The 25,017-nt window shown below is 39.6% G+C and overlaps 1 protein-coding gene across 2 annotated transcripts in view; it reads left to right on the top strand.

The window, feature by feature from the left end:
* Kdm3a (lysine demethylase 3A) overlaps window positions 1–25,017 on the top strand; it is a 43,318-nt gene that overhangs the window by 7,293 nt on the left and 11,008 nt on the right. For both annotated transcript variants that reach the window (XM_050126429.1, XM_050126430.1), the window contains exons 3-15: window positions 748–903; window positions 2,175–2,285; window positions 5,456–5,558; window positions 6,258–6,382; window positions 6,612–6,684; window positions 6,777–6,865; window positions 12,519–12,682; window positions 13,719–14,230; window positions 16,828–17,032; window positions 20,796–21,010; window positions 23,037–23,189; window positions 23,325–23,420; window positions 23,764–23,891. In XM_050126429.1, coding sequence (XP_049982386.1) covers window positions 748–903; window positions 2,175–2,285; window positions 5,456–5,558; window positions 6,258–6,382; window positions 6,612–6,684; window positions 6,777–6,865; window positions 12,519–12,682; window positions 13,719–14,230; window positions 16,828–17,032; window positions 20,796–21,010; window positions 23,037–23,189; window positions 23,325–23,420; window positions 23,764–23,891 — 2,130 coding nt within the window. The remainder of the gene's footprint in view (window positions 1–747; window positions 904–2,174; window positions 2,286–5,455; window positions 5,559–6,257; window positions 6,383–6,611; window positions 6,685–6,776; window positions 6,866–12,518; window positions 12,683–13,718; window positions 14,231–16,827; window positions 17,033–20,795; window positions 21,011–23,036; window positions 23,190–23,324; window positions 23,421–23,763; window positions 23,892–25,017) is intronic.

Raw genomic sequence — 25,017 nt, 5'->3', positions numbered from 1 at the left:
TTTTTTTTTTTTTTTTGGTACATGTGTGTTTTTTTGTTGTTGTTGCTTTGTGATTTTTTTTTTTTTTTTTTGCTTGTAGGTTTTGTTTTGTCATAATTTTCATTTAAGTAACTGTATTGGCTGTGGCTGTAGCTCAGTAATGGAGCACTTGCCTGGGTTCTTCCTCAGCACTGGAAATCAGATAACAGCAGACCTTTAGAGCTGCGTCTATGTTTCTTTATGGAGTAAAGAAATTAGTTTTAGACTTCTAACTCTGAGGTGGATTTTCCAGGTTAGTTGGAAGGGATGTTGAAGAGAAGCCATATATATTAGGCTTTGTGCTAAGTTCTTCTGATACTGGGGAACTCTAAAGGTGGGCTGTGGTAGTGGAAGAGTCATTGTAGACATGCTCTTCATATTAACAGGGAGGTACAGTGCAGTAGAATAAATACAGGGGTTTCAGATTCCTTCTAGCTCTCCAAAGGTCACACTCTGACTAGCATGTTTAAAGCCCTTCTAGTTCAGAGTTCTTTGAGTTGTGGGATTTCCAGAGGTCATCTTGAGGGTATTGACCCTGAGTGCTCTCTATACTTGTGTATCCTGGGAGCTAGAGCTTGGTCCATGTGTGAGTACCTATGATTATCTTTCATATTGTATAGTCTGTGAAGTGGGGATAGCATATGCCCAGTAGAAAAATCATGCTTACAAGTAGGATAATGAGAGCATAAAACTTCAGCATTATAATTGAGTTTGCTTTATTGTGTTTAGGTGTGTGTGGAATTTGATGGAGAGTCTTGGCGGAAGAGAAGATGGGTAGATGTCTACAACCTTCTGAGGAGAGCATTTTTAGTAGAACATAACTTGGTTCTGGCGGAACGAAAATCACCTGAAATTCCTGAACGAGTTATTCAATGGCCTGCAATAGTGAGTAAAACTTATGTTTTGTTGAGCTGACAAGTAGAGAACACTTAATCCATTTGGGTGAAACAAGGGAAATAAAATGCCCCTTTGACCTTCATGGAGACAAGTGTCGTGGGTGACAAGGTGGAAGAGTTAAAAGAGCACTCAGGGTTTTCTGCCTACCCTGACAGGAGCTCTGTGGCTCTAGGCAGGTCCCATGACTTTTTAGGGCCTTACTTTCTTCACTTAGAAGTAGAGGTGGAGGTAATGTCAAGGTCACAAGTTAGAAAGTAACAGACATGCATTCACACAGATCTTTTGGTTTGGCCAGATGGTCAGCACTTGAAGAAATCTGGAGTTTGCTGCTGGCTTTAGAGAAGTATGGCAGGTGCGTTCTAACAGGCAATGTTGACTGGACACTGTGGGCATTGATACAGAGACCTGAGCTGGAAGGGGTGGGTAGAAGGACTCAGAATATGATGGGACTCCTTAAGTATTCTGTAAAACCAGGCTTTTGTTCTACCCACATCATAAGTATGGAGCAAAAGTGCTCTACCTGGGTGTGATGGTGCATGCCTTTAATCCCTGAACTTGGGAGGCAGAGGCAGGCGGATCTCTGAGTTTGAGGTCTGCCTGGTCTACAGAATGAGTTCCAGGACAACCAGGGATATTAGACAGGGAACGGTCTCAAAAACAAAAACAGAAACAGAAACAACAGAAAAGTGATAGGTGGATATGGAGAGGACAGGCCAGATTGTGTGTGATGACAACAAGCTGGAGCTTGAAGCAGGAGTCAGGTATGGAGAAGCTGGAGAAGCCGGGAAGCAGATGGAGAACTGCCAGATTGTGCAGGCTGCTAGCAAAAGTTTATATTTTGTTTCTAATTGAAAAGCCACTGTAGATGGTTGAGCAATATGGGGTTGTGGTTGTATTCCTCCCTATGTATTTTTTTTCCCAGCTGTTAAGAATTTTCTAAAAATATACCCAGTCTCTCAGGAAAATCAAGCCAAAAACATGCACACATTTTTTTCCATATAAGTTTTTGGGAACTCATGGATCTGTAGACTTGATTGTGTGTTAATAACTCCCAAATGTATATCTGGTTTACATTAAATTACTGGGTTTAAATAAATGTTGTAATCTGGTGGCAACACAAATGTTAGGAAATCCTTGCAGTAAATAAAAACTTAATGGCTTTGTCACGTTCTTCATGTGTGGAAAATTGCCAGTTCCTATTTCCAGAATGGCATTAATAGCAGTTACAATGTCATAATAGTTTTTTGTTTTGCTTTTAGATGTACAAATCTCTAATAGACAAAGCTGGCTTGGGATCCATAACTTCCATTCGGTTCCTTGGAGATCAACAAAGTGTATTTGTTTCCAAAGACCTTTTGAAGCCTGTACAGGTAAATCTTAGGAATGGTATTTAACATACAAATAGAAGTTTTTCTAATGTGAGAAGTAAAACACTTATTCATTGCCCCTCATTCCGATGCCTAATAGGGAAAAACTGACAAAGTTTAGTTGTTGTGTGGCATCTCTTAGTGTTAGCCTGTGGATTTGTGCTGTTCTTTTAGAACTAAAAGGACAACAGTATCACATTGATGTGTAATGTGGTATGGAAAGAGGTAGGTGTGATATTTTAAAGTTACTTTTTATATAAGGTGTACACATACGCAATCCTCGTTCATGGCTTGTGAGTTTGCCTGTTCGCTCAAATACATTTATAATCCCCAATTGCTGTTTGTGCTGCATGACTCTGCGGAGTCCTGCACAGAGCAACGTTTTCAGTTTTCCGAGACAAGCTCCAGCTGAAGTAACACAGGGAGGTTGTCTTCTGCCATTTTCAGTTTTGATAGTGGGAAGAAATTTCATTGTGCATCTTAGTGATGATTTTTTTTCCTGTTCCATTTTCTCCTGTCCCCTTCTTTGTTCTCTTTCTCTTTTTTCTTCCTTCCTTCTTTCCTTTCTTCCTTTCTTTTTAAAAAAAAATTATTATTTTAAGTGCCCATAAAAATGTTACAGTGCTGTCTAGTGCAAGAAAGTGGTAAAGAAGGAATTGTTGCATTAGATACCAAGTTTTTCTCAGCCATGAGGTTCAGGGTTAATGGAACAGTAATATATATTGAGACATTATCTTTGAACAGATGTACACATAATATAAGATTGTTGCATATTGATCAGCTGATGAAAATGTGAACTAGAGGCTCACAAATGCCCGTGTTTCTCCTTGGAGCAGTTGTTCCATGTTCCCTAGTTCAGTGTTCTCAGAGACTGTAGTCAGTTCTCATTATTAACAGTATCACTGTGTGTGTGCAGTCAGGTTGCAGAACTCGCACATCTTCTCTACAACAATTAAGTTCTTGGATCTTGCTCATAGGTGATTGTTAAGTTTGTTAGAAGGAAGGGATCACTACCTTAAGAATATAGTGTTGGCTTCATAATAACATTCATCTTTTAGATAACATTTTATTAAGCTTTACCAACACCCCTTTTCACTTCACTTTGTGATTTGGAGTCTCTTTTTCTGTATTATGTAGAGTTAACTAAACCTCTCCATTTGCTAACAGACATTTTGGAATCCATGTGGCCAACAGGATTGTTGAGCCTGTATTGGGAAGCCTGGAACACTGGCTTTCTCTCTACTCCTGTCTCACTTCCTTGTCCTGGAAAACAAGTCTGATAATGCATGTATTGTATAGTGTTTTAAGTGCTGACATGGGAACATGCTTACTCCTGAGTTAGTTTCAGATGCAGCTTATATGTATGTTAGGGAAGTTCAAGGGATTTTTCTATTTTAAGTGGAAGAAGGACTTGTCTTTAAAAAGAATCAGGGAATTATTAGTGAAATAGATGTTTTACTTTCTGAGAGTAGCTTTTACTTCTGGGCACTGGGTTTTCACAGTTTACATTTTTAATGTGTCCTAGCTTTTCAGTGAAAGTAGAATTCTTAGTTCTGTTCCTTAAGACTGAAAATTTAAGTCCCCCCTCTCAGGAAAAACGCATGGTGAGTTGTCAGTGTGAATTTACTTATATAATGTTACTAGCAACATATAGTTAATTGAAGGGGATATAATATATGTGCTATTTTTTTTTTTTTTTTTTGCTAAAGAATAGTCAAAGTTTTATTTCTTCAGGGCACCATCTTCATAGATAGGCATTTCTCTGTAACATCCCATGTTGGAGGCTGTTATTACCCTGTGGTATGCTTGCTCTAAAGTAATATAGACTGCACCTGAAAACCCCTTTGACATATGCAGAAATTGGAATTGAAACTGTCTTGACATTGAATATGATAGTCTGTGAGTAAGCAAAGGGTATCCGAACTCACTGACAGATTTCTTGGGCCCTAAAACTCCTAGACGACTAGAGTTTGTCTGTTTCATTAATGAACCCTGTGTAGCCATCTTTGTTAACACATTATTTCATTTTGTAGTAGGAATTGGCGAATCATCTTAAAATATTTTTTTCTGAAATTATAATAACAATAAGTGTATGAAATAAAAACACCTGCATCTGAGTGTTTGGTCGTTGACTTAGAGTATTTATGGAGCGTCTAGGTTTATCTGATGTTACCTGACTGAATAAATGCAGTTTTCTAGCATGGCCTCTTACTCTGAGACTAGTTGTTTCCAGCAGGACACATGAGCGAGCCTCATCCAAGGCAGTACGGGATAAGCCTCAAGGTCTGCTGCTGGAGGGCTTTTTGCCTAATACCTTTTTTCTTTGCTCTATTAGAAGTTGGGTTTGTCAAGTGATTCCTATTGACAGTTTCTGTATAAATTTATCATAACTGGTTATGCACACAAAACCAGGGAGCTGTGGAATAGTGCCAAGAATGGAGCTACTGCCAAGAACAGAGTGTCTCAGAACAAGCTTGTTCTGAAGTCTTAGGCTATTCATTCAGATTTTTCTGTTTGTCCCTTCACCTTTTATAACAAGAAATGCATTTGGAATACTATTAGATTAAATGAGTTTATGTGAAATAAATTGTTTGATAAAAACAGTAATTTCAATGAATTGACATTATGCATCTGTCTTGTGTGTTTTCCCACTTTTCCTGATCCTTAATAGGGTTTGTGATATAGAATATTTTTATTTGGTCAGTTTGATTTGTGTTTTATTCCTATAACCAAGATTTTGTCATGTTGACTCCTAGTTTGCCTTTTGAAAATAAATTATTTTTATGTGTCTGTATGAGTGTATGCCGTATGTATGGGTGCCTTTGAAGACCAGAAGAGAGCATTGGGTGACCTGGAGCTGGAGCTAACAGTCATCTGATGTGGGTGCTGGGAACCAAAATGGGTGCTCTGGAAGAGCAGACTAAGACTTCAGAACTCTTCCTGAGCCATCTCTCCAGTCCAGCCCATAGTTCATTTCATGCTCCTGACTTGGGTGGTTTAATTTCAGTCTGCTGAATACTTTGATTGGTGGTTTTTGACCTGTTCAATTCACTGGAGTTGTTGTAGTTTACAATGATTAATAGTAGATATCATCTTAATTAATCTTACTGAACCAATTGAAAGATCCAACTCTTAACATTCATACATAACTCTTGTGGTCTTTAATTTTACAGGATGTAAATGGTCTTCGGCTTTCTCTTGCTGATAATCAGGTAGTCAGTAAAGAATTTCAAGCTTTGATTGTAAAACATTTGGATGAAAGCCATCTTTTACAAGGTGTGTAGATAATCTGTTGTTGATGGGTCATGAATTAGCCAATGATGGACCGATAAGAAGCTAGTATTTAGATTTTTCACTTACTCTTTATTGGAAGAAACATTTTTTTTGATGTTAGAAATTGGAAATTTCTTTTTAATTTGAAAATTAAAAAAAGGCAAGTTTGTTGCTTTCTATATGTAGGAGGTGACCAATGGATTTATTATGCCAAATAAATTTTGAAAGGTGACACTTACAAAATCAGCTATATTTTGACATAGATTTGCTGTTTTTGGAATTTTTGTTATATGAAGTTGATAAGATATTATTTGATAATCTTCACCTTTCTGTTTACTGTTGGGGTTTCTCAGTCAGCTTCATAGCCATAAGGTTTTGCTTTAGGTTTTTTTTTTTTTTTTTTTTTTTTTTCCCGAGACAGGGTTTCTCTGTAGCTTTTTAGTTCCTGTCCTGGAACTAGCTCTTGTAGACCAGGCTGGCCTCGAACTCATAGAGATCCGCCTGCCTCTGCCTCCCGAATGCTGGGATTAAAGGCTTGCGCCACCACCGCCCGGCTGTTTGTTTTTTGAGCCTTAACAGTTACAGGGAACAGCTCACTTGTGACTAGTTTGGCACTTCTTCAGTCTCATAGAGTATGGCAGTATAAATATATTGATATTCTTAAGAGAGAGAATGCAATTGTTTTTCTTTTTTCTTTTTAAGGTGATAAGAACCTTGTTGGTTCAGAAGTAAAAATTTATAGCTTGGATCCATCTACTCAGTGGTTTTCAGCGACTGTTGTAAATGGAAACCCAACATCAAAAACCCTTCAAGTCAACTGTGAGGAGGTAAAAGCAGTGATGATTGACGTCATCCTCTAGGGCAGGATACAGTACAGAGCGACTGTCATTTTGGTTCTAAGCCCCTTCTTCAATCAAATGTTAAAGTTAGAAATGAAAAGCATTGCAGTCATTGTGAAAAGAAGTTGTTTGTATGGTGTCCCTATTAGTTGCATTCATTTCCAACTATTGTTCTCAACGTTTTAAAAATTTCCAGTGTACTTGTTTTATTTTTAAGATTCCAGCACTGAAAATTGTCGACCCTGCACTGATTCATGTTGAAGTTGTGCATGATAACTTTGTGACATGTGGTAAGACACATTGATTAAAACTGTTCTTCCTCCTTTCTTTATCCTCACAGTAAGAGAAAGGAGCCCTGCTTACCCACTGTTCTGTGTTGTAGGTAATTCTTCAAGAGTTGGGGCTGTAAAACGCAAGTCTTCTGAGAAGAATGGAAGTTTGGTTTCTAAACAAGCAAAATCTTGCTCCGAGGTAACTGATTTCGTTTTGTCATTGTGAAACTGTTTAACTCTGACATTGCATGGCTAGTCTTTAATAGTGATGCAGCAGTTTGTTCTGCTCTTCTGTTCTGTCTTGTCTGCTGCTGCTTTAAGTTCCAGATCTTGGCCATAATTTCTGTACTCAAGCAGATGGAGATAATATAAATATCTGGTTCACTATTTTTGGGGCCAAAAGTTTTATTTTTTTTAATAGTTATTTGATGAACACTCGTTGTGTGACAGTTTATCATTGGAGATGTTTCTGAAGGTAATTGAGTTGTTAAGTTGGAAGGAAACACGCTTGGCATGAGAGAAAGGGAAGAACCTTGGGATTATCAGAAGCTTGTCTGTTGAAATACGACCCTCAGCTTTATGATAATGATACCTCACATTGATCATTTGTGATTAAGTATATAGATATGTTACCTTTTTAGAATAAATAGTTGATTAATCTTGGCTCAGAAAAACAGGATTTTATGGATGCCATGTAAGTTTAGTTGCCTTATTTAATTCTCTTCTGAAATACTGTTTAGGGCTATTTGTCCTTTTGTCTTTAGGACCTGTTACAGGACTAATAAATTTTACCATTTAGGGATCCAAATGAACATGTTAATAATTTCCCACATTATGATTCTCCAGGTTCAAGTTTAGAGTTCTAAAATTGACTAGAATGATACTGAGCTTACAGCATTAAGAGGGGCACTTGAATATTAAGGGAATAAGGCAAAGGAAAACAGACTGGATCGTGAGTCAGTGAATGAATCTAGCTAGGGTTCTGGATCAAGTGCAGGAGGGTAAATAATAGGATCATGTAGAACCAAAGCAAGCACTGTGTGACAGAAACCCAGATTAGTTTGGGGTCTAATGGCCTTGCCTGCACCTTTGTCTATATTAAGACAATAAGAGCTTTGGTACTTTGCCCAAGGGTTCCTGAATCAAGGTGATAAAAGCTTTTTGTCTTCCTTGCAAATGTTTAGTCTTGAACATTTTTGGCATAGGCTCACATCGTTCAGGAAAGAATAAAGAGGTCATTGTAGAAATTAGTATTATTTCTTTTCATTTAATTTCAAATATACTAATCCAGGAAAGTAAAAAGATGGTGTGTTTACTATGTGCTAGATGTCTAGTCTTGGAGACTAAACATATTTGGACTTCCCTTCTCGAAGAGCCAGCTCTTTAGAGAAAAAGAGAGACTCTCGGAGGTGCTTCCAAACTCGAAGGGCTTGTCCTGAGCAAGAGCTGTTCAGGCACCTCACAAGCAGCTCTCAGAGAAAGAACTTGTCATGTTTGCTTAAGGGGAAGTATTTCATTATGGATGGAGGACAAGAGGCAGGAGAAGAGAAAAAGAAGCACCTTTAGAGGCGAAAGGGATGCCTCAGTTTGGTCTTGAATGTATGTTGTGATTTGGGAGGAAGTGACAGTGGAAACATGGGCACTGGTAATGTTAGTAGCTACTGTAAGTGCGCGTCAAATGAGGCGGTAACCTAAGAGAATAATGTTAATTTGACTTGGTGGAAGACTAGGTGTTAGGGCTGAGGATGTAGGGGAATACATAGTACAATGTAATGAACAAACAAGTTGAAAACTCAAGTGATGTGGTCAGCTGATCACATATAGTACTGTGTAGTTTCTTAATATAGGAAGGGTCTGCACTGGTTAGAGATCCTTACTCTAGAAGGAAGTGGGTAGTAAGGGTTTTAGGAAAAAGTGTTAAGGACTATAAAGAGAAAATGGTTGCAGTGCATCTTAGGGTGTGAAGCTCAGAGAGGATCTTTCCAAGTCAGGGTTGTGAGAAGCTAAGTAAGAGTGGGAACAAGTCTAACCATCTATGATGAAGTGAGGGAAGGCCAGTTGGCTGTTACCTGTCATGGAGAGTGCATCGGCTTGGGCAGTCAGAAGTGCAGGAGTGTGAGTGGCGTGTGGGGAAAATCGTCCTGAGATGCTGACAGAATTGGGGTCTGTAGAAACCTCTTGGGGTGTGTCATGTGTCGGTTCCTCTGAGTGTGGGAAGGGCAGTGAAGTCTGGTCAACTTTTGTTTAAGGAGGTGCTTGTAACATGCTTATACATAGTGATCCTCTCTCTGCCTGCCTTCCACTGGGAGGGAAGGAAGACTTCATTTAACTTGGAGCATGTCTGTACTATCTCTTCATGCTTGGTAAGTTTGTATGCTCTTGAACTGATTGTTGTTAGAGACTATTTAAAAATTAAGTCTGAACTTTGGCCTGGAGATAGTGCATTAACCTACACACAGGAAATGTAAAACCATATTCTGTATTTTAAAGATGTCACTTTTTATCAGACACAGTGGTGTAGTTTTGTTGTCCCGGTTATTAGAGATCTGAAGCAGGCAGACCACTTAAGTCTGGGTTATGATGGGATATGCTCATTGGGTCTCCACCTTAAGTTTTTCATCATTATGGGTGACTTCTGGGAGCAGAAGATGAATGAAAAAACTTCAACTTGAATTCTATGCTATTCTAAAGGAATTTGTAAGTAGTAGGTTTTTACTGGAGGCTTGTGGAATCTGGCGCTATTACTTCAAAATTTGTGGTTAGTCTAGAAAAGTACAGCAAAGCAAAGAAATGGTAGCTTTTCCTCTGGTCTCCTTCCTCTTGCCCTTCTTTTTATGTATCACAGAGATACTCTTTTGAATGTTAATGTCTCTTTTGAAACTAAAAGATTGCTCTCTTGTATCCTCCTTGATTCCTTGTGAATATTTTCCCAAATCAGTGTTCTTTAATATTCTGAGTGATTTTATAATTAAAAGTTTGGAAACACTGGCCTGACCTAGCTTTCATGAGAATTGGAAAGGTAAAGAAAGAGGAAGCAGGCAGTTACTGTAAATATAAGTGGCAGGTGAGTACAGCCATACACTTGGCTTCATTTCACAAATACACTGCACTGGCACAGGTTTACTTTTAGGGTGGCCTTTGGAAGACAGGAGTTTGGGATTAGGTAGGTGAGACATTTGGCTGTGGTGTGGTAAAGATAAACATGTTTGCCAGTGACATCTGGCTCCTTGAAGGTCTTCTCTGCCTAGCAGACTATTCCTCAGAGTTATGATGCTGTTTGGTTAATTGGGAGAGTCTGCTGAGGAGTGCGAGCCAGCAGTGACCTTTTTAGAATACTGTCGTACACTCAATTATATTATCTCCGTCTGCTGGCAGGGAGGAACTATTGCCATGACTGGTATAGAAGACCTTCAGGGAAAACTCTTCAGGTAAGAAGAAACTTTGACCTTTGTCAAGTCAGAGGCTAGTGCAGAAGTGTGTGCGTGAAGATGGGTTTGGGGATCAGGAATCCTGTCCCTGTTGAGTCTTAGTCAGGGTGTGGACAGGTGCTCTTCAGATTCTTAAAATGCAGTCTCAGTTAATGCTGATTATGTCACACAGTGACATAATCAAGAACATTTGGACAAGATTTTCTTGCTTTACGAGCTTATCTCTAAAACTGATTTTCCTGTGTGTTAAGCACTGTAGTAAATGGGAACAGTGGATAAGAAGTGTCAGAAACTTTGAAAATTTCAAATTTCAAACCAAGGTCTGAGACCAGAATCCAGTGCTTTTCCCACTGTGCTGCTGTTGTTACTTCTCCCCAATGCCTCCCTTCGTTTGGGGGGTCACCATTGTAAAAACAGCAGACTGTGTCTCCCCGTTTAGTGAATACTTACTGAGCACTCTGGGAGACAGATCTGCTGTGGTGAGCACTACTACTGCCTGTCTTTCAGGTAACTTCTAATACTTACCTCCAGCTACTTAAGAGTATGAAGTGCTGCTGTGTTTGCCATCCATCTCTTCATGCACATATCATCCCACCAGTGTTACTGGCCATCTGCCTTATGTCTGGCTTGATGAGTTCAGACAGGATAAAGGAGTGGGCCTATTCTCCTAAGTGTACATTGTGCAACAACTAAGGAAAAGACACTTCCTAGTGTAACAGGTGCTTTGGAAAAGGAAATGGGTCTGTGATAAAGCTAAGGAGTGGCTGCTAGAACACTCTTGGCAGTGAGTGACCTGAGACTCTGAGGAGTAGCACTTTAAGGGTAAGAAGATGGAAGCAGCCAGCCACTGAAAACTAGGCAGCAGGAATAGCAAGTACAAAGCCCAGACTAGAAGGGGCTTAGGATGAATGATGGAAGAAAAGCCAGTTTAGTTAGTAATGCGGACAACTGATAGTTCAGTGAGAGGGAGTGATGGTTGGCAGCAGGCTGAACTATATGGAATTCTTGTAGGTAGTGGACGATAGTCCTACTTGATGAATGTTTTATAAACATTAGTCTACAATGAGATAGATCTGGGTAGAAGAAACATGAGGATTAGGATTAGCAAAAATGGAGGGAAGTCAGACTAGTCTGGGAGGAACAGTAGTGGTGTCATAAAAATGGAAAGATTCAGTAGATACTTTGAAAATGGAGACATGATTTATTGATTGGTTGTGGGAAGTGGGGAAGATGGAAAGTTTCTTGACTTAAACAGATTGATGGATATTGTACAGAGTAAAACTATGTCCTACAGTTTACAATCTAAGTTCTTAAGTATGTTGTTTTTGGAGTGTAATTTAAGGAGAAGTATTTGCATCACCTCTAGATGTATCCAAAGAAAGGGAGGTGGCAGATGGAAGAGATGCTTGGTAAAAGTGAACCTTGAATAAGCATTTATAATAATGTGGTGATTTGGCTTTTGGAGACAGTGATTTCATAAGTGGTTATCAAAATAATTCCAGCACATTGATAATTTTTCTTATTTCTTTTTTTTTATAAAATTCTGTATTAGTAAATGAGGAAATGATTCATGAGTAGATAGCGTTTAACATATTGGCAATTGTTAGGCTTTAAAAATTTGAGGAAATTTGTGTGTCGTAGTTTAGAGGTTATTGGATGTAGAACTGAAGACTTTTAAGTTTGGATTTGGTAAATACAGATCATGGTATATGGCATACTGAGAAGGGCCTGATGGACAGATGGAGTCCAGTAAAAACTGGTAGACTGACTGTACACTCTACCATACAGAAGTTGTCTAGAGTTTATATGTTGTTTTTTTTTCTCATGGTAGGAAATTCTATTTCTGTAGCTAATATAAATAGCAGATATGAATCTCTAATATTTTTATTCTTACAAAGGTAAAATTACATGGAAAGGGAAGGGGGAAAGATATCCAAGCTTTTTCCCATAGGCCAGTCATGACTTAATATTTTTTACAGCTTGGGGTGACCTTTGTGACTTGATGAGCCACATAAGAACAAGAATCGTGTCCTCAAATCTTTATTGCATTGCCAAGGCTTATCGTGGTACCCAGTAGGTTCCATTGCCTACAAGAGTCCTATGTGGTCTGGTCTCCTGCCAGTCTACGCAGTAAGTGCGTGGTGGGCACTCAAGTCATGTCCAGATGATTGCATGTGAAGCAGCTACCGTTGAAGCTGTCACTTGAAAGTCCACCTCTGTGCACTGCCACATTTCCTTACAGTGGCAGAGATCAGATAAGCATTCTTGGTGTTTGATTTATCACTTATTTGTTATGCTGGTCTTTATTTGGCAATGATTTTGTGCTTGCTTAGTATTAAACAAAGGAAACTATCTTTAATTTCATTAACATTATTTTCCACTAGGGATTTTGTATTTAATGTCTGCTGGTTTGGTATCTTTTAGGCCTCTCCCAGTGTGTGCCCTGTAGAGTCTGTTCCCACAACAGTTTTTAAGGAGATCCTGCTTGGCTGTACTGCAGCAACTCCTTCTAGCAAGGACCCAAGACAGCAAAATACTCCCCAGGCAGCCAACTCTCCACCTAACATTGGAGCGAAACTTCCTCAAGGGTGAGTGAATAGTGCTTTAAGGGTTTTTGGAACAGCAGTGAAGTTGCTCTTGCAGAAGACCTGGGGCTTATTCCCAGGACTATGTTCAGAGCCATCCATTACCCCAGTTCCAGTGGATCCAGTGCCCTCTTTCTGGCTTCCAGAGGCACCAGGCAGGTACACAGGTGGTACACACATTCAGACAAAACATGCGTAAAATGAATAAATCTAATAAAAATAATACATTGTATAAAAGTATGGAAATGTCAAAGAATAAATATATTTTTTAAAAAAGAAGTAGACGAAATAGTGAATAAATTTTATGTACAAGCAAGTAATCAGCTTGTTCTGCTGCTTTGGGTTCTGACCACTCATGGTGGCTTGCTATTCATAGCGGGACAAGAGTTTCATCCTGCTGGTGCTATGTAGTGTTAGATTTGTATTTTGTATAGGAAGGGATTTCTGATATTTCTAATATATATAACATACTTCAAAGCTTTTATCTTGATACATCTGCAAGCCATGAGATTGAGTTTTCAAGTTTTGGTATGCAAGAATACTAGTTTTCTCTTTCAAATTTAAATTTAATTTTTTTTTTTATTATATAAGAGACGAGACATCAGCATAAGTTTTTCTGAAACAGAAAAAGAAGAGATTTGGTAATTGGCCTTGTGTAGACTTTTAATTTGACACATTAAAAACTACTGGGTTTCTTAACTACTGTATGTGTTTTCTGATTACATGTGACAGTGTTTGTTTTGAGGGAAAGCTAAGGTTCATCATGCTCTAAGAAGCAGAAGTGACTGGAGCAGTTACAGAGTTAGAGAGCATGCATGGAGCATTTAGGTTTACATTTTTCTGAGTGTGTAAGATACTTTTCCAGAGCCGTGGATGGATTGTTCTCCACTCTACCTCACAGAAACATAGCCAACATTTTCTACCATAACAGTTTTCTTTTTTCTTTCTTGCTGGTTGTCATAGCAAACTGAATTATTTTAGAATGATAAGAGATAAGAAAGACCAGGATGCTACTACTTTCCCCTATTATGTTTTTCAGATGTCATAAGCAGAGTTTACCAGAAGAACTTTCTTCTTGTCTAAACACAAAACCTGAAGTACTGAGAACAAAACCAGATGTCTGCAAAGCGGAATTGCTTTCTTCAAAATCTTCTCAGGTTGGGGCTGGAGACTTGAGAATTCTGAGTGAGCCCAAAGGTAGCTGTATCCAGCTTAAAACAAGCACTGATGAGGAGAGCAGACTGGAGTCTGCCCCACTGCCAGTTACTGGCCTTCCAGAGGAGTGCTTTCCTGCAAAGATTTCTTCTAAGGCAGAACTGGACGTTGTCACTACTCCTGAACTGCAGAAGCACCTAGAACATGCAACTTCTACATCCGATGGTCTTTCAGATAAGCCTGAAGTGAAAGCAGGTGTCGGTAGCCTTAATAGTTGTGCAGAAAAGAAGGTTGAACATTCAGATTTAGGGTGCCAATCTCAAAATTTAAAGGAAACGTCAGTAAAAGTAGATAACGAAAGCTGTTGTACAAGAAGCAGTAATAAAACCCAGACTTGTAAGTGTTTTGAAATCTTTATTGGTGAATGATATGTTTCTTCCCTTGTGATTAAAAAAAAAAATAAGAGAATGACTGTAGGAACAAGTTCAGATAAGCCATGTTATAGAAATGAGTTTATTTTACCCTGTGGATTAGTTTCTATTAACATTTAATGCTGCCAGGACTCTATTACATGCATTTACCCTATGACCTAAATTGGGTCAGATGATTCCTAATTTTTGATGGTAAGAAAAATCCTATTTGAAGCAAAATCTAGAGTGATCTGGTGATTACTTTGTCATTAGACTATTGCTGTTTTTGTAGCATCCATTTGGGGTTGGAGAAGTGGGGCTTTGTGCTCACACAGGTAGTTCGTATGTGTGTGTGTGCTTTCTCCCTCTTCCTCTTCCCTCATCTCAGGCAGGGGTGGAAACACCAAGCATGGTTGTTAAGGATAGGTCTTAGCATACTCAGTTTTCAGACAGTAGTGCAGGATGGTTCATACTTACAAGTTGCACATTCCTAAGCCAGTTCATAAATGTTTTAGAATTAGAAACTGTTTGAGTACTAGCAAGACACCACAAGTGGAAAATTCCATTCCTGACCTCATGTGATGGAATTGTAGTTACAGTATGGGCACACATAAATGAATTGTATATGCAATAGTCCTTATGTAAATTGACCTTAAGGCCTTAAGTGTTTTGGGTAAGCATTCCTCAACTTGTGTGCCAGTCCATTCTAATGAGGACAGTAATCAGAAGTGCTGTTACAGTGATTAGACAATTGGAAGGACCTCAGTGTGTCAAGGTTCAAAGCTATTACAAGAGGGTAACCTGAATTAACAGTATATGAAAAATGAGTGTGGGTTTTATAAAGTTATTGAAAACCCTAGTATAAAAACCCTGGTCAGAAAAAAACAAAACCATAGTATCAGTGGGATGGTAAGGATGTCTACTGCCAAGCCTGGTGCCCTGAGTTTAGAAGCCACATGGTGGAAGGAGAGAGTAATTCCCTCAGGTTGTCACATGAACTCTGTGTACAGTGTGTTCTGAGTTCACAGCCAGCCAGACCCACACTAGTGTGATAGCCGGCCTCTGACAGCAGAAGACAGGGTAGTTAGCTTGACTTGTGTTCTTTTTCGTATAGCTCTGGAAAAATAGAAAAATAAAGGCCTAGGAATTCTCTCAACCCAGCTTTGTCATTCTTGAGGCTCAAGTTGATAAAGTAGTTAGTTTGCTTAAAATTACATAAATATCATACTGTTTTCGGCGTTATGTAACCCCCAGAAGAAAGTGAATATTCATAACCGTGTATCTGTTCTATTTATTCTTTTGAGTCATCAGCCCTCACAGCTAGTTGGTGAAGCAAGTCATTTTAGTTTCTGTGAAGAGGGAGTGAAAATCCTAGAAACACATGGCAGGTACCTGAGTGAGCTCTGGAGTCCAGCTCTGTCCCTTATCTGGACCTGCACATGCTGCTGTCGGCTTGGGCCAGCAGCCCATCAGTCTCTGGGTTGTGCCCACTTCAGTTGCTTGAGGATATAGAAGGACTCTGAAGGATTCTGCTTCCTTGCTCCATATAGGAGCTACAGAGCAAAAAACACCTGGAATCAAGTAGCTGATTTTCTGTTCAGTTTGGTGCCTTAGAAGTGGGCTTTGGCACTTTTGCCTCTGGCCTGAGAGATTCCATTTTAAGCCACATTTAGACAGTTTAATTTACTAATCTATAGGTACTTCTTTCAAGCCAGATTGAAAAAAAAAACAAAGTTTGGACTGTACCTACTTATCATATGTGAAAGCCTGGAGCAGCTTTCAAAGGGTGGTGCCTTTCACTATCTGACAACTAAAATCACTGTGCTGTTATGATTAAAACCCTCCTTACTTTACTTACCCATGGAAGACATTTAGAAAATAGCTCTAATTTTGTAGAACAATGAGAAAATGATTTTGTTTTTATTTAGAATAGTTTTTTGTTTAGAGTACTTCAAGAAAATGCCTTAACCTAGTTTCTTTTTGAGCATGAAAATCAAGGTACTATCTGCAGAGGCAGGCCTGGGTGGGTTTCCCCCACTCTGCGATGACTGCACCGAGCGTGATCAGAGGAGGTCTTCCTAGCAGGTTGCTCTCATCTAACATTGGGAAGACATAGATGACTGACTTTCATTTGTGAGTCTGGCTCTTGAATTTGGTGGTTTAGGTTGCCAAATGGGGATTTTTTATTTTATTTTATTTTATTTTTTGATTTTTCGAGACAGGGTTTCTCCGTAGCTTTTGGTTCCTGTCCTGGAACTAGCTCTTGTAGCCCAGGCTGGCCTCGAACTCACAGAGATCTGCCTGCCTCTGCCTCCCGAGTGCTGGGATTAAAGGCGTGCGCCACCACCGCCGGGCTCATTATGATTACTATTTTTTTAAAAAATTTTATTATTTTTTTAAACAAAACTTTGCTAGTTGTTGCTTTGTCTTCTTTTGAGCTATTTTGTAGAAATTTTAGCTGAACCAAAAGTAGAGAAGAATGCCCTTTCTTTAGGAATGTTGACTTTTTAATTAGAATTCAGTCAAATGTTGACATTCTATTCAGAAACTCGAGGTTTCATTTTCTTTCTCTTATGTTCCTAGCCCCAGCCCGGAAATCGGTTTTGACAGACCCAGATAAACTCAAAAAGTTGCAGCAGAGCGGAGAGGCCTTTGTTCAGGATGACTCCTGTGTTAACATCGTGGCGCAGCTGCCCAAGTGTCGGGAGTGTCGATTAGACAGCCTGCGCAAAGACAAGGACCAGCAGAAGGACTCGCCGGTGTTCTGTCGCTTTTTCCACTTCCGGAGGTGAGGTATTTGAGGAAAGATGTGGACTCTGTTTACATACCTTTTCTTCTGTGCAGGAACCCTGGAATGTAAGAATTGTATTTTTACTATGTGTTTGGCAGTCTAGAGCTTAACTGTATAATATTCTTTTACAACCTTTTCTCATACATAGATTCGAGGCTGGCCTCAAATTCCCTGTATAGCCAAGAAGGACCTTGAACTCTCTTAATTCTTCTCCCTCCATTTCCAGAGTGCTGGGATTTATAGGCATGCAGAAACCGTGCTTGGTTTATGTGGTGCTGGGGATGGAACCCAGAGCATGCTAAACACTTTACCAATTAAGCTAAATCCCCAACCCTCAATTTTATATATATATATATATCAAAAACAAAGCAACAACAACAAAAAACCCACATTAAAAGTACTTTTCAGATAATTGTCATAGAAAAGTGCTGAAGTTTCTGGGAAATCACTACAGCTAACTTTTCTTTACAGTGCATTTCTAGTGTGTGGTCAGAAAGTTTGTTTGGTACACCTCACCTAGTGTATTATATAAACTGTTTTGAATCTTCACCAAATATAAGAAGGAATATTTTGATCATATTTATCGTTGTCTGCAAATACTTGGAGATTCTGTGTTGTATGCATTAGAACTTATAGCTGTTTGGTCTCAAGTGATCATCCCCTTGCCCACATCTCTCTTTACTTTGAAGGCATGTCTAGCAGTAGCATTGCTGGGTTAGCTGAGTTTTAAGGCTGTTCTGCCAGACTCCTCTCCTCTGTAGGAAGGGCACATCAGTGTCCAGGCACATTAGCAGATCAAGCATGTCTGTCTGTGCTCCTTTTCCAGCATGGAGAGCATGTGAATAATTTCTTATTTCATTTTTTTCTTTCATTTAAATTTGTGCACATTATGTAGTTTGTTGACTTTTCTCTTTGGGTGCTTCCTCCCTTCTATTTCACTCCTTTTTACTTAATTTGTTTGTTTGTTTATGTTTTGGCTTTTTGAGACATTGTTTTCTGGAGCTTTGGAGTCTCTGTCCTGGAACTAGCTCTTGTAGACCAGGCTGGCCTCAAACTCACAGAGATCCGCCTGCCTTTGCCTCCTGAGTGCTGGGATTAAAGGCCTGGCTTCTACTATTTAAATCAGATTAACAATTATTAATCATTTGTAGGTAGTACTTTAGTAAAAATAGAGTAAGCCCTTAAGTGACTAGAAGAAATTAGTCATTAATAAGCTAATGTTTTAAAGGTAGACAAAAGAAATAAAATTGCTGTTTCTTTTCCTAAGCCAGTATATTAATGATGCTCCCCTCCTCTTGATTGTTCACAATTAAAAAGTAGAGTTTACAGAATTTTACTAGAATGACATAGACAACATCAGTGTTTAACTGCTTGGCAGCTATTTATAATTTATTATTAAAGACCTCTTAGACTTTAAAAATTCTTAGTCCTCACTTCTGATTGACATCTGTTACTTGACTGGGTGCTATTAGCTTACTTTTCTCATTAGCATATAGTCACTGTAGAAGAGCATGAGGTGAGTTTATGGTAACCTTCTCATGTGTAGTATACTCTGTGTCTCTCCAGATTACTCCCACATCCTCTTTGATCCCTCCAACGTCACAAGTAAATCCCCCTTCTGCTTTGGGCCCCCCCTTTTTTTCTGCATATAAGAGAAAAACATGTATGTGTGTGTGTGTGTGTGTTTTAGATTCATTTTATTCAGGTCCCTTTGCCCAGAGTGAAACAACTTTGTTTTCTGTTTTGTTGAGACATGAATGAATGATGTTCTGGATATAAATAAAGGTTAGATAGTTCAGTTTCTTAGTTGTGATATTTTCATGTTCAGCTAGTTATAAACAAGTGGTGCTTTTGTCTCTTCCTGTTGTCTTCGTCTTTTCATCTAATTTAAAATATAATTTTAAATGTAAGTTGAAAAATGATTGCTGAGCTGGGTTAAATACACAGGTGATTTAAACCACTTTAGAGGTCTTACTATGGTCTGAAAATGATAGTCGAGTATCATTGCACATAGTTTATTTAGTAAAGTGGGAGCATTGTAGACAACAGCTTACTCCATTTGCTCCTGAGTAGTTGCACAAATGTGGTAACGTGTAGCATTTAGAGCTGCTATCATGCACATGATGCATTTCTGAGTGACACCTGACCTGGAGTAGCTTCTTAATAAAGTTGGTTATAGTCTACTTCCTCTCAGGAAAATTGTTGGTTATGCAAATAAATGTGTTAAGATAGACACACATTTGTACTTGGATGTATTGTGGAGAAACTAGAGAAAGTTTTGTTCATTTGTTCTCCTTCTGTTTTTTAGTACTTGTGATTGAAGTACCCAACCAGTGAGCTACATCCCTAACGTACTCTTTATCTTTACTCCTTCATAAAAAATTTCAAGCTGTGCTCACTAAGTTGTGCAGACTGGCATTGTACTCTGCTCTAGCTAGGTCAGGCCCTGAGCTTGTGGTTTTCCTGCCTCGGCTTAAATGCTGGGGTTAAGAGGTGTACACTCACATCCAGTGTGATACTCAACCTTCTGTGTTATGGCTATTTCCAGTTTGGACTCTGGAAATTTACATCTCCTTTGAATAAATGAAGTCATTTTGAATTTGCTATACAGCTTGTAGGGACTTGTCTTATTTGCTCTGTACTCTTGAAGAGGTTTGTGTATGTGTGAAAATAATGGCTTCATTATGGTTTTTTCATACACCGCCATTGGTGTTCCTTGACCAGTGGTTCTTCTGAAAGTTGTGTATCTCATAGACTTAGAGAATTCGGATATTCAGTGCCCAGCAAAGATACTGGAGTCCTCCAGCAAAATGTTGAAGGCAGTCAATATTTGGCCCTTCAAGGTCTTGATTTTTATATACACAAATGAAACCTTAGTTAATTCCTTGTTAGCATTCTCATGTGTACCTGTCTTGTTTCTGTAGGAGTTTTACTGAACTTAGCTTCTTTCCTAGTGTCTCCTTTTCTTACAAGGCAAACTTAGTTACCGTCTTACCATCTCTTCCCGAAGGTAGCTTTTTGTGTTAGCCCTACCAAACTCAGATTGGTCCTTTGTCCTCTGACCGACCGTTCTTGATGTTTATCATATTCTACTTCACCAATGGCTTATGTCATCTTCTTATGATTCCAACTGCAAGTAAAATGTTAAGTTTTAAAAATATTCAGAGCTAATCCACAGCTTCTCAAACCATCCCGATATTAAAGTATTAAAAGTATATTCTGAGAATGTTCTGCCTGCCAGTGTACTCCTTAGTTTCTGCGTTCCGTCTTCAGGTTTCCTCTGAAAGGTTTCAGGAGTTCACATTGTAATGCACCTCTCGGTGCACATGGACCAAGGTACCGCTCAAGTTCATATGGCCATAGCTTCCATGACTGTGCAGCCCCTCCCCTTGCTGAGCATTATTCTTGAAGCAGTGCTTCTGCTCTTACGTTGTGTTGGTTGTTGGTCCCTTTGATTTTGTCACTGTCTTTACTGTTAAATCCAAGTCTAGTAGGTAGAGAGTGTCTCTGAGGGCTCTCTGATAATTTGGCTTGAGTTTAAAATAGACACCTCTCTCACATGTCCTATCTAGCTTCTCTCTTAGGAGAAAAACAGTAATTATTAAAAAAAAATCTTAAGTCAGTAAGATTTAAAACCAATAAATTGGCTTCCATTAGCCAAGGAGAGTACAGAAAACCAAAAGAGGCTATGTTGGTTGAAATAGTATTTATGTAGTAAGTACTAGTAGCAAATCAATCTTGTGTGTTTTCCTACTTCCAGGTTACAGTTCAACAAACATGGTGTGTTGCGGGTAGAAGGCTTCTTAACACCAAACAAGTACGACAGTGAAGCCATTGGCTTGTGGCTGCCTTTGACCAAGAATGTTGTGGGGACTGATTTGGACACAGCAAAGTACATCCTGGCCAATATTGGAGACCACTTCTGTCAGATGGTCATTTCTGAGAAGGAAGCTATGTCAACTATTGAGCCACACAGTAAGAGCATCTCCTAGGGGATAGGATGTTTGACTCCAGCTTCATTTTTGTTTCTTCATGACACCTAAGTTCCAGTTGCTCTGATCTCATTTCCACTAGCAGTCTAGGTGAATGGTATTGTGAGTTTAGTTGCAGTTTTCCTTTTGCAACAGGTTTCTTCTGAGCTGTTCAGTCTCTGGATTTGTTGTGCAACAATTGTCAAAGGAAGAATATTCCTTTTTTTTGTTGTTTTGAAAGGTCAGTGTGAGGTATTAAAATGGCATTTGCATAGCCACACCAGATATGTAAACTCACCGCAAGGGAATGAGACTTCAGATTGGTTACAGACAAAAGATTCTTAATCCATAGTACATTTTAAAAACAATAAAAGTGGATAGGCATTTCCTTAGCCTCCTGAGTTTCACTGTGCAGGGCTAGGTCTCATGGATACCTAGGTGTGAGAGTGGAGCCAGGTCAGATGGAGACAGTTCTTCCCATATCAAGTTCTGAGGGGACAGCAGCAGCTGCTAGCTCCCCTGTGACTGTGCCCTCTGTTCTTCAAGAGCACTCCTTTACTAGTATTCAGTCTAGTGTGCTGCAGGGGCAGTGCTGGCATCATATATACACCCTCAAGGTAGGGTGCCTGGAAGAATAACACTTTTCTTCCTCTCTGCACGGTCTGGAGAAATGACATATCAACCCAAAAGCACCATGGGACTCATGGCTTACAAGTCTCATAATTTTCATACATAAATTTGATAGACACAGTAGTGTCTTATCATTTTGGATTTTTGAATAACCATGTTTGAATGACAGTGTCTATCCATTCAGAATTTTGCTTATACTTGCCATAAACAAACTGAAGCACGAAATACTGTTGATACATGTGGGTCCTCTTATCTCTTTTTTAGGGCTTTAAAAAAGATTTTATAGATTTTTATTTTATGTGTATGAGTGGTTTTGCTTCCACATATGTGAATGAACTGCATCTATTTCAGCTCATGGGGGCCGGAAGAGTGTACCTGATCCTCTGAACTGTAGTTAGCCACCATGTAGGTGCTGGGAACTGAACTAAGGTCACTCTACAAGAGCAGAAAGTGCTCTTAACTGATGAGCCATCTCTCCAAGCTTATCTATTTCTTAGATTTAAGCAATAGAACCCAGAAGTGTGCCTGGGGATCAAGAGCTCCTGGGGCTGCTGGATTTATTCTGAGGGGAGGGTCAGCTTTAGAATTACTCTTCTGTCTGCATGTTCACAAGTCAGAGGCCTTATTAAACTCTCTTCTCTGTGCTCTGGATAGGATAAGTTTCTCATGTGCACAATGGGCTCCTTATACAGGTGCAGGTAAAAGTACTGCAAGTACAGAACCTTCTTGCATGTTCTTGTGACAGCCTGCATCTGATTGCAGTTCATAGACACATGAATGAAACAGAAATGCTGCTTCCCTCCTGATTCTTCAGACCCCTTTGGGTTTTTTGTTTATGTATATTTTTTATTTGTATATATTATTTATCTGTATTTTATGTGCATTGGTATTTTGTCTGCACATATGTCTGTGTGAGGGTGTCAGATCTTGGAGTTATAGACAGTTGTGAGCTGCCACTTTAGGTTTTAAGTAAGTAATGATTTTTTTTTCTGCCCATATTGAAAAAAAGCACAGGGAATTGTCTTTTAAGAGTACAATTAAAGAGTTTTCTTTTTGAATCGCTTTCTTTCTTGCTTTCATGATCATTCTGTTCCTCTTTCTTATGTAACAAGCTGGTTGCATTAGAGAAGGAAATGAAATACCATGAATGATATGTATGGAAAGATAGCACCCTACCAAGAAGGCTTCCCCTCAAGCCTGATAGTAAGAGCAAGTGTCCACCATTAGACTGAACAGGCATGCTGGGGGATTCAGGAGAGCTTTATGGCCTGTAGCGTCTGTGATGAAGTTAACAACAGTTCAGATGGGAACTCTGGGCACAGAGTGGACTTATACCCCCACCTGTTTAATTTCAGAAGCCTTCTTACCTCAAGACTCAACGACTTAATTGATTTTTGCAGGACAGGTTGCTTGGAAGCGAGCTGTCAAAGGTGTTAGAGAAATGTGTGATGTGTGTGACACAACTATTTTCAACCTGCACTGGGTGTGCCCTCGGTGTGGGTTTGGAGTGTGCGTGGATTGCTACCGGATGAAGAGGATGAATTGCCAACAGGGTGAGTGACAGACTTGAGTCTCCTCTATTCTAGCCCCTGATACTCTGGACTTAAGTCCTTTGTTGGTTTGTGGTTGATGGGTTTCTGAAGCACTGGGGCTGTGGTTTATGGTAAACAGCACAAGTCTGTTTGCAGGTGCTGCTTACAAGACTTTCTCCTGGATAAGGTGTGTGAAGAGCCAGATACATGAGCCTGAAAACCTGATGCCCACACAGATCATCCCTGGCAAAGGTATTTCCTGTGAGGCAGGGATACCCCCGCACACATACACACACTTCTTGGGTATCTTATAAGGGCTTTAGTTTGGTTTTACTAGGTGTAGTATGATTGCCTGCTAACTTTTAGTATTGTCCTGAAAATTCTCAGGAAACATGTTAAATAATGTCCCTGTACTTTTTAAGGTCTCAGGGACAGCTTTGTAGAAGGAAACAAAGTGTGCATTTGAGAAAGGCAGGATGGATGGACCTTCATGCTGCTGAGAAAAGCATTCTTATGGAAAGTTATTTTCTACTCTGTTGAGGGTGAACGTGCACAGTGCCCATTTTAAGCTATTCGCCTCTGTCCTCTGTTTTAGCTCTCTACGATGTTGGAGACATTGTGCATTCTATTAGAGCAAAATGGGGTATAAAGGCCAATTGTCCCTGCTCTAACAGGCAGTTCAAGCTCTTCTCAAAGCCTGCCTTGAAGGAAGACCTGAAACAGGTATTGCTGCTAATGCTTAGTGCACTGTCCTTGTGGTTTTGTCTGTTTCTCAGTTAACCTAAAGGTTCTGCCACTGTGTTTGAAAGGAACACAAAGACAGCGTTAGTTTGGAGAGAGGTTTCATTCCTCCCTGTGAGAGTTCAGCATCCTACCTGTGTACTTTATTGGTGACTTCTTGGTCTGTTTTACATTTTTGTTCCTTGAAAAGCAAAAATATAAGATTTAACTTTTTAATTTCTGTATTTTACCTATATAGTATTAGAAGATTTAAAGGAATTCTTGAAAATGGGCCCTGCTATGCCCAGTCCTTGATCTCACACGCCTCTTCTGGTGGTGTTACCATCACACCTATTCCCGAGCTGCTTTCCAGCCCTTACCCAGTAGCTGCCACTGCACCCTGTGCTCAGGAATCACCACACTGCCTTCAATAAACAGTTTTACAAAATGCTTAGAAATGGCTGAGAAAGCTGTGGTGCTTGGTGACAGGACTAAACTTGCCTTCTTTTTGTTCTAAGACAAGTTCTCTCTAGTCCTGTCTGGCCTAGAAATGGGTTAATAGACTGGGCTGGCCACACACTGACAGAGATCATCTGCTCCTGCCTCCCTAGTGCTGAATTTAAAGACTTGTTGAACTTGAATTCTTTACTGCCATTTGTCACTTTGGCATGTGCTTCAGCTTGCTTGCCAGGTCTTAGCAGTAAGAACCCAGTGGTAGAAAGCCCTGGGGACCAGATAGCACTGAAGCACATAACAGAGATGAAGGGCCAGGACCACCACAGAAATCAGAATAGTCCCCATTTTCTTTTCTGATTATTTGTGTAAACTCACTGCACCCAAGTAACAGAGTGAGTGTGCGTTCTTCCTAGTTGTTGGTGTTGTGGTTTTCTGAAGAGCAGTTCATCACATTTAAAGTTTGCGTCAACAGAGAATCCCCTCCCTGTGCAAACTTCTGAGCCCCCTGCTTTCACCACCCACCTCATTTGTTGAATGTGGGTGTTTTCAGTGCCTGCTCTGGGCTCTTGTCGAGTTCCCCGGAGGAACAGGCACAGATCAGTCAGTGTAAAGCCACTTGGTATATGGGGCCGTGGGAATATGTGCAAGACTTCTGGTGAGTGAGTGAGTGAGT

This window comes from Alexandromys fortis, unplaced genomic scaffold (genome assembly GCF_014885135.2).
Source record: "Alexandromys fortis isolate MF-2015 unplaced genomic scaffold, M_Fortis_MF-2015_v1.1 scaffold_257, whole genome shotgun sequence".
Classification (NCBI taxonomy): domain Eukaryota; kingdom Metazoa; phylum Chordata; class Mammalia; order Rodentia; family Cricetidae; genus Alexandromys; species Alexandromys fortis.
Note: the sequence above shows the minus strand (reverse complement) of the source record. Positions and strands in the feature narration are given on the sequence as shown.